This window comes from Lactuca serriola, chromosome 8 (assembly GCF_051521515.1).
Source record: "Lactuca serriola cultivar US96UC23 chromosome 8, Lser_US96UC23_V15, whole genome shotgun sequence".
In the NCBI taxonomy this organism is placed as follows: domain Eukaryota; kingdom Viridiplantae; phylum Streptophyta; class Magnoliopsida; order Asterales; family Asteraceae; genus Lactuca; species Lactuca serriola.
Genome location: NC_136415.1, coordinates 321,478,924 through 321,493,862, shown reverse-complemented (window position 1 = coordinate 321,493,862; position 14,939 = coordinate 321,478,924). Strand labels below are relative to the sequence as shown.

At 38.0% G+C, this 14,939-nt stretch overlaps 1 protein-coding gene across 1 annotated transcript; it reads right to left on the bottom strand.

Moving 5' to 3' along the window:
• Positions 1–1,176: 1,176 nt before the first annotated feature.
• Positions 1,177–2,880, bottom strand: LOC145068270 (uncharacterized). Its single transcript, XM_079015225.1, has 6 exons — positions 2,870–2,880; positions 2,441–2,757; positions 2,182–2,261; positions 2,000–2,095; positions 1,638–1,913; positions 1,177–1,560 (listed from the first exon to the last, which is right to left on the bottom strand). Exons 1-6 carry the CDS (start codon positions 2,878–2,880, stop codon positions 1,177–1,179), a joined length of 1,164 nt encoding a protein of 387 aa, XP_078871351.1.
• Positions 2,881–14,939: the final 12,059 nt, after the last annotated feature.

The window sequence follows — 14,939 nt, the reverse complement described above, 5'->3', positions numbered from 1 at the left end:
TATATATATATATATATATATATATATATATATATATATATATATATATATATGGTATTTTAGGGAACTCACTAAGCTTTGTGCTTACAGTGTTTGGTGTTATTTGTTTCAGGTACTAGTGAGGATCGCGGGAAGGCGCCGGCCTGATCAGTACACACACGAGATTTTTATGTTATGAGATCTTGGGATTGTTAGATGCTATGAATTTGAGTTTCAAACAATGATGTTTTTATGAATAATAAATGAATTATGTTTTTTGTAAAATGCTCAAAAAATTGTTTTGAAATTTACGGTGTTACAAAAATACGTCAAATGATAACAAAATGTGACAATGTATGCATTTTAAAGTAAATTGTTCATTTAAGTTGCACACGATGCCCTCTTACATCAATAAAATCATATAAAATGGAATCTAAACTGAAAACTTTAGCGATATCTTTCTGGATGTATAGAACCAAACTATCAACAATGAAATCATCACCCATTTTATTACATAATCTAGTATTTACAATTTTCATAGCAGAAAATGCACGCTTAGTAGTTGCAGTAGACACTGGAAGGGTCAACACAAGCCGAATCAATCTGTCAACAAGATAGTAGTGACTTGTTTTTCTTGTCTTTGTCAAACCTTAACAAACTTCGGCAATAGATGACAACTTTCCCAAAAATGTATGACCCTTTACATAAGCTTCAAAGTGCTTCAACTGAAATTTTAAAACATCTATTTCTTGGTCAGTGAAATCAAGATAATAATATTTTTTTGCAAGTTTGCAAATAGAATCAGAATTTAAGCATTTATATCCCTCTTTTGGATCCAAAGCAGCACTAAGTTCTAGAAGCTTTACAACTCTTTTATTGAACCTCGAGTCAATTTTATGTAACTGAAAATCAATTGTTTCATTAAATATATCAAAATGATAGTGATGATCAGTAGTAATAAGACCTCCCTTCCTGTTGCTTCTTCCTTAAAAATATGGATCTTTAAATTCAGAAATACCATATCATGCTTCTTACAAAATTCCATGACATCATCGAGAAAAGAGCCCCATTCATCATCTCTAAGGGTTTCAATCAATTTCTTTGTATGGGAAACGATTGTCATTGTACTTATGATGTCTTGAGACTTTTATTGTAAGGCTTGAAAAAGAACATCAGTAATTCCTAAAATTTGTTTCATCATATGTAACATGAAAACAAACTAAAATATGTCATTCTTTTCAATTTAGTACTATCATCACCTCTTGTTTTGTAATTAGAGCCTGATTTTTTTATGTTTTCCAAAACTGTACAAGTTGGATTGTACATCTGAAGAAGACTGCTAATAGAAGTAAAATGCAAGCCCCAACGAGTGTCTCCAACACGCTTTAAAGTACCAATTTGATTAGCCCATTTTCCAGTTTTAATTTCACCAGATTCTAGCATTTCTGCAATTTCAGCAGCCTGTAGTTCATTTTGGCGTTTACAAGAAGCACCTACGACATTTACAATGAAAGATAAATTTCCAAAAAATTCATGTACAAAGTCTACTTCTCTAGCTGCTGCAACCAATGCAAGTTGTAACTGATGAGCCATACAATGTATATAATAAGCACATGAATAATCCTTGAGAAATAATGCTAGTAATCCCTTCCGTTCACCACGCATGTTGCTAGCTCTGTCATACCCCTGTTTATGAAGATTCTCAACAACAAGTTGTTAGAAGTAAGAATTGCACATATAGAAGAGTACAAAGTGGAAGATGATGTATCTTTGACATGGACAAGATCAAAAAACAGTTCTTGTATGTAACCTTTATTGTCAACATATCGAAGAACAATGGCCAACTGCTCTTTCTTACTTTCATCACTTGCCTCATCAACGATTATACAATATTTAGAATCACAAATATCTTCAACTATCTTTTTTCTCACTTCCTTAGCAAAAAATTTTAAAATTTCTTTCTAGACCTCAGGTAAAGTGTATTTTGCATTGCTTAGGGAATTTTCTAAAACGACGCAACATCCTCATTGTAAGAAGTTGTGTGTTTGATAAACTCAATGAAGTTCCCACAATCTTTTGAATCAAATTTCTCAACATGCCCCCTAAAAGCAATCCCCTGAAATGAAAGATAACGAACACAATATATTGATGTTTTCACCCTTAACCTATTCTTTTCAATTTGATCAGCAAATTGTTTTTCACTTTATCAGTATGTCCTGATTGAGTCATCAGATTATCACAAAACCATATATCATTATTATGCTGAGAGTTTGGTCCATCTCCTACATGTTTAAAAAATGAGCAATATTTCCCTTTAACTCTATTCTAGTTTTTAAAACCATTGATTGAGAATGTATCATAACCATTATGGGTATTTGATTCTTCAAGAAAAAGATAGCAATAAAAATAATATGCTCTATTTTTACTTTGAGAATACTCAAGCAAAGGAAATTCAGAATACCATTTAGATTGAAAGTGCGTGGATGACTTTTTAACCCAAATGCATGATATTTAGGTAACACTGGTTGATGTGGCCCAGATCTCAAGTATGCCCATCTGATTCCATCCCGTATATTGGCTACATATTTCCATATAGGTGGACGTAGGCCAGGATCATATTCAATAGAAAAAAAGCTACGATTTTCCACCGTCAAAGATGGTGGAGGGTTACCATCTTCTGGAGGTGGTTGAGGTTTCTCAGCAGGTAATGATGATGATGGGTTCTTATCCTTTGAAGATACTTGATTATCCAATTCTGTTGTGACTTTCTCTTCGCCTCTTGGTAAAACATTATGCGTAAAAAACAAATCTAAGTAAAGTTCACAAAGATGGTCACCAAGACATACATTAGGGTTTCACCCTAATACTAAATATATACGATTATAATAACTGATATCCCATTATTTAAGGGATGTATACCTATATAAGTAAAGGTTTGATCCTAATCACAAAGATTACGGATCATATATCTATTCTAAATATATACATATTACTGCCTAATATACAAAGAATAGCGAAATCATTAGCTTCACGCTGATGCTAATAAGATCTTGTGTTGGCACTGGCGCTGGTGCTGACGTTGGCACTGGCGTTGGTCAGCGTGTAGTGTTTCACTCATCGGATCATAAGGTGTGATGTTACAATCCCCCCTATCTGATGATGTTAAAGCTAATCTTCAATAAAATCTTCATCTTCCAATCCCCTTGAGAGTAAGAACTTTCTTGTGTGTTGAAACTCTCCCCCTGAGATAAACAACACTTTATTATTGCTCCCCCTTAGATGAGTAAACTTCTTCTTTCAAGCGTATCTGCTATTAAGTGAATTAACTCACAACATAGTAGAACTATACTTTTTTCCCTGTTTTTGGCATCATCAGACTGTCATAATCATTATGATAATAGTAGAATCAGTGAGACATAAGATCAACGGAAACAATCAACGTATCATGATAATAGTAAAATCATTGTTTCCGTTGATCTTATGTCTCACTGATTCTACTATTATCATAATGATTATGACAGTCTGATGATGCCAAAAACCTGGAAAAAAGTGTAGTTCTACTATGTTGTCACTTGATCATTCACTCAATAGCAGATACACTTGAAAGAAGAAGGTTACTCATCTAAGGGGGAGCAAAACTCAACTGTTGTTTATCTCAGGGGGAGAGTTTCAACACACAAGAAAGTTCATACTCTCAGGGGAAGCGAAAGATGAAGAACATAAAGTTTCAATCTTACTCTCAAAGGGATAGGAAGATGAATAATTTATTGAAGATTAACTTTGACATCATCAGATAGGGGAGATTGTAACATCACACCTTATGATCTGATGAGTCAAACACTAAACGCTGACCAGTGCCAGCGCCATCTGTAGCACCTGGTTCCTGGTACGTAAAATCTATCTAAGTATTTTCATTTTTAGCCTTGGACTCGGCGAGTTGTAGGCCCGACTAGCCGAGTGGAGACGGGTTTGGGAGCACGTTTAAGTTGGCGACTCGACGAGTCCACATTCTGGACTCGGCGAGTCCCAGCTGTCTGATGAAACCCTAAATTTCAAGGGTTTGCACCCTATTTAAACCCTCTTATCCACCCCCAAGCTCGCCCCCTTCACCCTTAGAGCTCTCTACTTCGTTCAAGCCTTGTTCCTTGTGAGATTGAAGCATTTTTGGTGTGTTTTCTTGAAGATTTGGAGGGGGAAAGAGAGTATATCAAGAAGAGAAGAAGGAGGCCAGTCATCCTTGTGTTATCTCTGTGATTTCCTTGAGGTATAACTCAGTTTCCCTCTGTTTTCATGCTTATTGTCCCTTGTAGCTCCATGAAAGTCCTTCTTGAGCCTTTCCCCAAGCTTGTTTGTGTATTAGGGTTGGTAATAAGTTGTTTAGCCTCTAGATCTAGGCATGATTGAGCTCCAGGAGCTTGGATCTACTGCCTTTATGGAGCCATATTGCATGAAAGCCCTAGATCTACTCTTGTGGTGCATTTTGAGCCCTAAAACCCTCATTAGTGCTTATTTACAAGTAAAGTTGGAAACTTTACGTGTTAATCAGGCCCTAGAAACCCAGATCTATGAATGACATGAGCTGGATTCAAGAAAAATCGAGTATATAGTATTTGCATGAGGCAGACTCGGTGAGTCGAGTCGCGAGTCCCCGAGTTTTCCCCCTTTTCGTGTTTCGGGTTGGAGTAGTGAGTCATGGGGTGTGACTCAGTGGGTCGGAAGCCAGACTCACTCATGAAGTAACTCGGTGAGTCAATGCCATGACTCAGCGAGTTCAAGGCAATCTTCTTGCCTCAAGAACAGACCCGGCGAGTTGTTCATACAGCTCGACGAGTCTCAGCATAGAGTGTTCTTCGGATGAAGATGAACTCGGCGAGTTGTTCATACAGCTCGGCGAGTAGGATGAAGGACTATTGGCCTTTAGTTTAGAAGGAAAACTCGTCGAGTCAATGCTTAACTCGACGAGTAGAGACGGGTTTATGGTCGGCAACAGACCATAGATCCGATCAAACTATAGCATAAAAAATCATTTAGAACGTAAAAGCGATTTAGGCATCATTCCTAAAATAAGCTAGTGCTCACACCTCACAATCATCGCTTAGCATTCTAAGTTTAAGTCTAGAAATAAATCCATATTCCTAGTTCGCTTAAACTAATGCTTTGATACCAACTGTGACATCCCCATTTTCATGGCCAGAAAAGACCGATTTTGTTTATGCTTTATAAAGTACAGAGTACTTCTTTTAATAAAAATGTTGCGGAATTTGTTCCCAGAAAAACATGATAAATATGTTATTAAAACATTTTCGAAGAAACGTATTTTATTCATTTTAAAATGTTTGGGATGTCATCGTTAATACAGAAACATAAGCATAAACAGAACTTACATTTATTTACACTAGTGATCTACATCTCTTTAAATCTCTCAGTGTAATGTGACTTCATATCAACACCTGTGATATAAATAAACTGAGTGGGTCAGGTTGGGAAACCTGGTGAGTACATAGGGTTTTCAAACCACAATAATATAATTATTATGTTCAAACAATCAAACAATCAACCCAATTACCCATCCCCATTATCTTCTTTATTCTTTTGGATCTACCCTAAGAATCAACCATTCCTCGTTCATACATTCCTAAGGGTCATCCTAAGGAATCGGCACGAAGTCCATCGTCACCGAGGTTTAGGCACTAAGTCTGCATAGTCGCCAGAATTTATACAATAGGCATTAAGTCTGCATAGTCGCCAGGGTTTTGGCACCAAGTCTGCATGATCACCAGGGTCTAGGAATCAAGTCTACATGATCACCAAGGTTTAGAGTACACCGAGTGAACACATCGTTCACAACACCTACAGGTTGCGAGCCTGCTAGTGTTCCACTGGACTGTCTAGAATAGTCAGTGGTTGTCATCCATACTCTGCTGAATGACGGGGACATCGTTTGGGAAAAAGGCTTCTCACATCGTACACCTCTCACCCATACCTCATAGTCTATATCACCTCTCAACTCATCGTCCAACTTATATTTCATCTATTATATCTACCCATGTTTTACCCCGACATTTTCGTAGATATAAAATACATATATAGTTTAAATCATTTAAAACATGTATAAAATCTTTCACCAAGCATAGACAGCAAGTAAACAGACAATATGCACACATAGCACGTAGTAAATACTTCATATCTATGTGTAAGTTGAAGGGGACCATGTACTCACCTGAAAGGTGGTGACTCAGCACTCGGACAACGCTTCGATACTCTCAAAACAATTTCCTTCGATAAAGCCTAGTATCAATACTACTAGGGTTTAGTCTAACGATAACCGCGACAAATTAATAGTCTGACTATTATTGTTATTATATAAACGTTAAATAACACTCAATACAACTCATAATAATAGCCCAAATAATTATTTTAAGGACCTAATAATATTACTATAATTATTTGGAAGCTATATTAAAAATTGCGTAAGCGTAGCTCACTTACAGCGAATTTTTTCGAAAACCGGAACATTATTTGGAGCAGCGTTTCGAAACCGAAAGACTCTTTTTCTCGGGACTCCAGGAGCCTCGGGGGCTTCCTTCGGGTGCTAGGGAGGTTCCCTAGGGTTTAGAAGTGTTTAGGACACTTAGAGAGAGAAAGAAGTTAGAGAGGGAGTGAAGAAAGGTGTGAAAAATGCGGAACCCTCGCCCCCTTTTTATACCCTGCGAGGCCTCGGACTACGCTGGGTGTAATCCTTGGCTACGCGGGGCGTAACTTCAGCTGTCTCGCACTTCGGAAGAGGATAACGACCGAGGGTGCGCTGGGCGTACCGAACTCCGACGCAGGGCGTAAGGCGAAGCGAGGCGACGTGGCGTGATCCGAAGGGCGCTCTGTGATCGGCGATGGACGGCTGCGATGAGGCCACGTCATCCATCTCGCATCAGATTTCGCAATTTGCATACTCAACTTTAAAAATTCGTAACTTTCGCGTACGAGCTCCGTTTTCGACGTTCTTTATATCCACGCGAGGGATGGAACGTACTCTACAACTTTTGTTTACACTCCGTTGGCTAATTTTGACTCGATTTTAAATTTTATATTATTAACAGGCCGGGACAGGATTGGCCCGTTAAATCCTCATAACTTCTTCATTCGACGTCCGTTTTCGACCATCTTTTTCTCGTTACGCTACTCTTAACGAGATATTCGATTCTCGTTTAGGTCGTGTCGGCTAAAAATTAATCGATTTAATATTCGAATTTCGGGCTGTACACCGCTAATCCGGAACTTCGAAAAATCATAACTTCTTCATACGAAGTCAGATTTGGGCGTTCTTTTTATCGATGTTCTTAGTTTAACATACTCTACAATCTTCGTTTATATCTCTAAGGCTAAAACTTGCTCTATCGTAAATTTGCTATTCACGCTTACTGGTGCTGTGCCGGTTCCGTCGCAAAATTTCGACGGGTCATAACATCTTCGTTATAACTCGGATTTCGGCGTTCTTTATATGTACATAAACCTTGTGACATATACTACAACTTGGTTCAAATTATTTATTCTAAATTATCTTTTGTCGAAAATTCGTTTTCGACCCCTATTGCCTCTAAATTGACTAGCCCGGATCTACGGGCGTTACAATTATCTCCCCCTTAGGATGATTACGTCCCGGAATCATCAACAAAACAGGGCTCACATGATGACTCCATTCGTTATCTATTCATCCTAAGTCATAACTTCGATGTTTCTTCGAACGAGTATCTAACTCTTAGACTCCTTGACTACAGGCGGTGCTCGATCTTGCATCCGTTCTCTATCTCACGTTAGACTCCAAATTATGAACTTCAAGTCACAATGTCAATCCTCATTTGATATGAACTTAAGATAAGTTCTTTTATTACTACAATGAAACGATGTGTCATATTCTAATGACCTATCATCGTGTGATGCATTGCTTGGACTCAGGTCGTTTAGAGTCAAATTCCAGAACAGTCTATACCTTCCTTCATGTTCTAATCACATCTTAAAAGGTAGCATTTCTTGCAACCGTCGCGATACTTCTACTGACGCTTTGATTAATTCTTCTGTCTTAAGTCGGTGCTACATCGAACTTGGTTCTCTGAACCACGTAACATACTTATCGTAGTCGGACTCAATTCAATATGACCACTCGGGTCGGAATATCAACAATCTTTTTAGTCATTACCGAAATGATGGTAACGACATACTTGAATAAAACGATATCAGTTACTAGCTTCTTGGTAACCTTGTGACTTTCCCTGATCCAAGCCTGAGTCCTGTGCTTCCGGTAGTATATGCATCTACTACCTTTCACACCTACTCATACTCGTCCCAAGTATTGTCTCGCAGTACCCAATTCACCATACAAGAAGATCACATAACAGTTTAACACACCAGATAAAAAAACAAAGGTTTTATTATTTCTTGAAACTATTACATAGGTGTTCAAGTTCACCCTAGACTGTGCCTCTAATAGGCTACATCGTACGATACTATGGCTGCTGCATAACTTGATCTTCGGATATGAAGTCCTCATCCTTGATTCCTCGCACGGTTTTCTGCTTCGTCGAGGATCATGTGGAATGCCCTTGGCCTCGGTGGCGTTTCTGGTCTTGCTGCATTATTTTTCCCCGGGCAGTCCCTAGAAATATGCCCTTATTTGTTACATCCATAACACACCTTCTTGTTGGACGCACACTTGCTGGCGTAATGCCCTGTCTTTCCACATTTGTAGCAAGTCACCTCCTCGCTACATTTCCCGAAGTGCTTCTTTTTACACTTCTCGCACCACTTGGTTTCACCTCCTCCTCCTTCTTCAGTCTTTGAGAATTTCTTTTCTTTGTTGGATTTTGAAGATCCCTCATGCTTCCTTTTCTCGCCAACTTCAGCTCTCTCCAGACCCTTCTCTCGTATCTGGGTCTCCACATTCTTAGCAGCCTAGATGGCGGCTTTCAGAGTGGTAGTTTTCTTGACCATTGGACCGAAGTCCGCTGGTAATCCAAGGGCAAATTTGTTGACCTTGGAGAGCTCAGTTGGAACTAGATAAGGAACAAGCTTCATTTTCTCTATAAAACTTGTAGCATACTCGATGACACTCATATTTCCCTTTTTTAGATTCTGAAACTCGTTGTTGATCTCCAGAAGATCCTGCTCAGAGCAGTACTGCATTTTTAACTGCACCAGAAAATCCTCCCATGACATCTTGCTCGCTTCTCCTTTGGGCATCGAATCGGATAGAAGCTTCCACCAACTTAGTACTCCAGATTTCAACAAAAGGAACCGTGAGAGAGGTGTTCTGCCTGTTGCTACACTCACAACTCTCAAACATCGTCTCCATTTCAGAGATCCAGTTCATGACTTCCATCGGCGTCGGGCTTCCAGATAGACTCGGTGGTTTGGATGCCATGAAATCCTTGTATTTGCATCCACGTCCATCATTTCCTCCATCCTGGTGGTTTTTCCTAACTATCGGTGGGTTGGCTTGACCAACAGTCCCACTGTAGTTTCCCTCCTCAGTCTGCCCTTCTTTCAACTCGGGTTGTTCAATCTGTGTGGTCGCTTCCTCTCGATTTTGCTGGAGCAAACATCTGGTTTCCTCCATTTGACGATCCAACATCGCCTGGATCATCGCTTGCACTCTGGCCATTGATATTGGCTCAACAACGGCTACCACAACCGGTATTTGCTCAATCATTGGGGGTTGGTTTCAGTTCCCATTTCCATTCACGTTTCCGCTATGGGTTCTTGCCATCTTGATCTATACACTGAATAAGGTGAATCTAGATCTTTACTTAGGATTGACGTTTAAATCATCCTTATCACTCCGAAACGTTTACATGCTAGTTCTAATATCGTATTCGTACGTTTAGAATCCTAAACACATAAGGTTTCCAGATCCGGTCGGCAACAGACCATAGATCCGATCAAACTATAGCATAAAAAATCATTTAGCACGTAAAAGTGATTTAGGCATCATTCCTAAAATAAGCTAGTGCTCACACCTCACAATCATCGCTTAGCATTCTAAGTTTAAGTCTAGATATAAATCCATATTCCTAGTTGGCTTAAACTAATGCTCTGATACTAACTGTGACATCCCCATTTTCACGGCTAGAAAAGACCGATTTTGTTTATGCTTTATAAAAATCAGAGTACTTCTTTTAATAAAAATGTTGTGGAATTTGTTCCCAGAAAAACATGATAAATACGTTATTAAAACATTTTCGAAGAAACATATTTTATTCATTTTAAAATGTTTGGGATGTCATCCTTAATACATAAACATAAGCATAAACAGAACTTACATTTATTTACACTAGTGATCTACATCTCTTTAAATCTCTCAGTGTAATGTGACTTCATATCAACACCTGTGATATAAATAAACTGAGTGTGTCAGGTTGGGAAACCTGGTGAGTACATAGGGTTTTCAACCCACAATAATATAATTATTATGTTCAAACAATCTGTCACACCCCAAAACCACGAACGACGGAAACGTTCAGGGGCGGAGGACGTCATGTACAGTATCACAACAGTGTAATATAATAAACAAGCAACAACATCATCCATTGCATTATAAGTAGAGTTTTAATACATGTGTGTTCTTTCATAATGTACGACAATAAAATGAATAATCAAAATAATGCGAGTCTTGTCTGTGCTCCATCTTCTCCGGTAACATGGCCATCGCACCTGTCTAACTGATGACTTGAGAATACAAGTTATTTTGAAAGCGAGTATCAGCTTTAAAGCTGGTGAATTCATAAGTATTTATGTGTTATTGTCCTGTTTTGGAATGTTGTTAAGAATGTCGTATAAATCCTTAAATAGAACAGTTGATATAAGTATGAAATGTGGTCTTCTACCAAGACCCGAATGTTTTGTTATGATAAAGTAAAATGATAGGTTTTCCTTTCTATTGACTAGTACTAAGAGTACTTAGTCTAACTCATCGTTTATGTGAATATATCACAAAATAAAGTAACATAGGAAAAATGATATGATAGTCTTCTACCAAGACCTAAACGTTTTGTAAGTAAAATGATAGTTTTTCCTTTCCATCGACTAGTACTAAGAGTACTTAGTCTAACTCATCGTTTATGTGAACATCTCACAAAATAAAGTAAAATAGGAAAATGACATGATAGTCTTCTACCAAGACCCTAATGTTCTGTAAGTAAAATGATAGTTTTTCCTTTCTATCGACTAGTACTAAGAGAACTTGGTCTAACTCATCGCTTATGTGAATATATCACAAAATAAAGTAAAATAGGAAAATGATATGATAGTCTTCGACCAAGACCCGAATGTTTTGTTATGACTATGTAGTCTTCTACCAAGACCTGAACGTTCTGTAAGTAAAATGATAGTTTTTCCTTTCTATCGACTAGTACTAAGAGTACTTAGTCTAACTCATCGCTTATGTGAATATATCACAAAATAAAGTAAAATAGGAAAATGATATGATAGTCTTCGACCAAGACCCGAATGTTTTGTTATGACTATGTAGTCTTCTACCAAGACCCGAATGTTTTGTTATGACTAAGTAGTCTTCTACCAAGACCCGAATGTTTTGTAATGACTAGGTTGTCTTCTACCAAGACCCGAATGTTTTGTAAGTAATATGATAGCTTTTCCTTTCTATTGACTAGTACTAGAGTACTTAGTCTAACTCCTTGTTTATGTGAAAGTATCACAAAATAAAGTAAACAGGAAAAATATAATCATGTAAGTGTTATTATCTTGGGTTACCAGGACAAACACGACATCGCCGAAGCGAAAGATAGACCCTATGGACATCCGAAGAGTGTCCCCTCATCCTCTGTAGCGGCAGCAGGGTGGAGGGAGGGTTAGTCCCGATATCGATCTCTTAATACAGATCGCTAACCTAATGATCCTCCGAAGATTCACATCTCATCCATTGTTGCAACAGTGGGCAGAGGGATGGTTAGTCCCGTCACTGACTACTAAATAAGTGACAACCTTAGACATCCGTAGACGTTCATCGACCGCTGGTGCTAATCAGTGGGATTCGGAATGGTAAGTCCCACCGAATTATCCCATTGAACTGGGATAGGAAAGATAATTTACACAATAAATACTAATAAATCATCCTCGTAGTTCTAAGTACAAGTATCCAGGTAAGTAAATACAGGATAATGCACCTAAGTAACAGTCTTCCTGTATGGTATTCATGTAAGTGTGTTCATGTAACAGGTAAGTATATGTAAACATATTCATGTATTAGGTAATCCTAAGTAAGTGTACTCATGTATCATGTAAGGTATTGGTATAGACTCATGAATGAACTGACTCTTGTGTGATTCCTTGTAATAGTAATAATGTTTGATATCTTCTAACTATCCCTATGATAGCTAACTGGAAGGTAATTGGTTGTTCAAGTAGATTTATGCACCCTAGCTACCCAAGAGTATTGGAAACTAAATGAAGGGTGAAAACTATAATCTCTAACATATAAATGAACATATGCACATAAGTATAGTTTGATTCAAGAAGGTAAAATAATGGTTTTGCAAGATATCTAGGAGTTTTGAACAATAATTAAGAGTGACTTGATGTCATTTTAATAAACATTTCAAAACTAATACTTTTGTTATACAAGTATTTTAAGATAGAAAACCATTTCATGTGACACCTTTTGAAATATGTGAAATCTACTGAGTGAAAACACAGTTATAAAATACATAAGATTGATTTAATAAAATACTATTTTCTACTTGTATTCCCCCCATTAAAGCATTTAAAATCATTTAAAACATTGATTAAGGGGTATGAACTCACCTGTTGCGGGTGATACGGATGAACTTAAGAGGTAGGACTGCTAAGTGTCAAGTGAAGTCTTGAACACACTTATGATCCTAGTTAACATATAATTTCACATATATGTAACAAATTAGTCTATAAACAACTAATAAACAAGTCAAGACACCCTAGGACATGCTAAACACCTTTATCAAGTGTTATTAGCCTCTAGGATTGCATCTAAGTGTTTGTAGGGGAAGCTATTATGTGTAGGGCTCAAGGAATACTCCACCATGAGGTTCGCGGCCCTAATGACCCTACTAAGTGAGTTTACGGTCGTAAAATCATGAGTTTACGGCCGTAAGCTCACACTTATGTTACCATTTGATGTTTGACGCTCTATAAGGCCCTAATAAGCATTTCTACTTAATGGCTTGGTCTATGGAAGAGTTTAGGGCATAATATAACTCCTTTTAGGAGTTTACGGCCCTGGGACCATATTCCCTTGGAGTTTATGGCCGTAAACTGCCTTGGAATGATGTTTTTGATGCTTTCAAGTCCCATACTCACATAGGATATGTTCTAGGCAATTGTTCAAGGCTTTAGGAGGAATTATGGCACCATTTGGCACCATTTATTGGAGTTCATGGCCCTAGAACCTTTTGGGCCGTGAACTCTCTTTCTCCCTTGAATATTAATTGATTTGGTGGTCTAAACATGTAATGTAGGCTTCTAGTTTGAGATCCGAGGCCTTGAGGGACTTTGGGACACCTTTAGCCCTTAAAATGGAGTTTACTCCCCAAGTTTTCTTGGGCGGTAAACTCCCGAATCTTTGGGTTTTGTTTGTTTCTAGTCTTAAACACACTTATATACAAGCCTAAGGTAGTTACCTAACATGGGGAAAAGACTAGGTAGCATTTAAGCCACATATAGGAGTTTACTCTCCAAGAACGTTCTTGGGCGGTAAACTCCCGAATCTCACAGATTTGATATGTAATCTAAGTTATTAAGCACATAATAAGCATTATAAGACAACTAGAGAAGTGTACTCATGATTTGGGATAAAAACCCGAAGATCCGTGAGAGAGAAAATGGCTTTTCTCTAGTTGGAAATGCGAATAATGACATAATTTGGTTCAGAATTCTATTTATAGTCCTGAGATATTTTTGGCAGCAAATATTTTTATTCCCGAAATGATTTCTAATATAACCGAGTGTTGGAATAACAGTGTTGCACAAAAACCTAGTGCAACCACTCTCCTGATATCTCCTTAAGTGTAAATCCTGAAAAACTGCCAAACTTATACCCGAAGTCTGGAATTTCACTGAAACTGTTCTAAGCTCTATTGTCTTGATATGGTTTGTTCAGAATGGAAATTTTGGGTTGTCACATCATCCCCCTGTTAAAGGGAATTTCGTCCCGAAATTAGAATTTAGGCAAGGAAGTATGTACGAATGATCGAGTCGTTAGGTGAAAACTTCCTAATCGATTTGCTCTCGCGCTCCCAAGTGAAATCGGGTTCTCGGTTGGTATCCCAACGAACCTTCACTAACGGGCGACGGTGTTGCTTCGTCTGCTTGACCTCTCAGTAGAGGGTTACTATGGTTCTAATACGAAGGCAAGGATTTCGTAAATCTCGATCTCGTCGAGAGGGATTACGAAAGTCCTAATGGAAGGATACTGTTTCAAGTTCGAGACGCGAAGGGGAAAATGTACGTTACTGAGTTCGCGGAGTAGGTCTAGTTTGTGAAACACAGGACCGATTCTGGTAAGAATCTCGTAGGTCCTAACTATATTGGATTTTAGCTTTCCACGCTTTACGAAGCGTATTAAGTCGTTCCCAGAGTGAGGTTTCCTAAAGAATTTGGTCTCTCACTTGGAATTCCAAATGTTCTTCCACTCGCTTACTTCCCAGTCAAGGGCCATACTGTGGCAACCCTATATTTTCCAAAAGTGTTGAGATCAAAATAATAACTTTTAATCAATAAAGATCGATTAGATCGTGAACAAGTATATGAATATGAAACGCAAGAACGCAATATAAATAACAAGGCAGAACGAAATAATAAGAACAAACAGCTTGAATCAAACGTGTCGAATGATTAAACAAAATCCTTAGAAGAGCTCGATTAAGAACATCAACTGTAAAGGATTGGAAGATTACAAGAGCACAATTTCGTAAACTCTG

What these genes read in the sequence shown, in the direction of transcription:
- LOC145068270 (XM_079015225.1), bottom strand. An exon ending in ACGCACTTTCAATCTAAATG is followed by an intron (nt 2,262 to 2,440) that starts GTATTCTGAATT and finishes TTAAACATGTAG; the next exon opens with GAGATGGACCAAACTCTCAG. An exon ending in AATCAGGACATACTGATAAA is followed by an intron (nt 2,096 to 2,181) that starts GTGAAAAACAAT and finishes CTTTCATTTCAG; the next exon opens with GGGATTGCTTTTAGGGGGCA.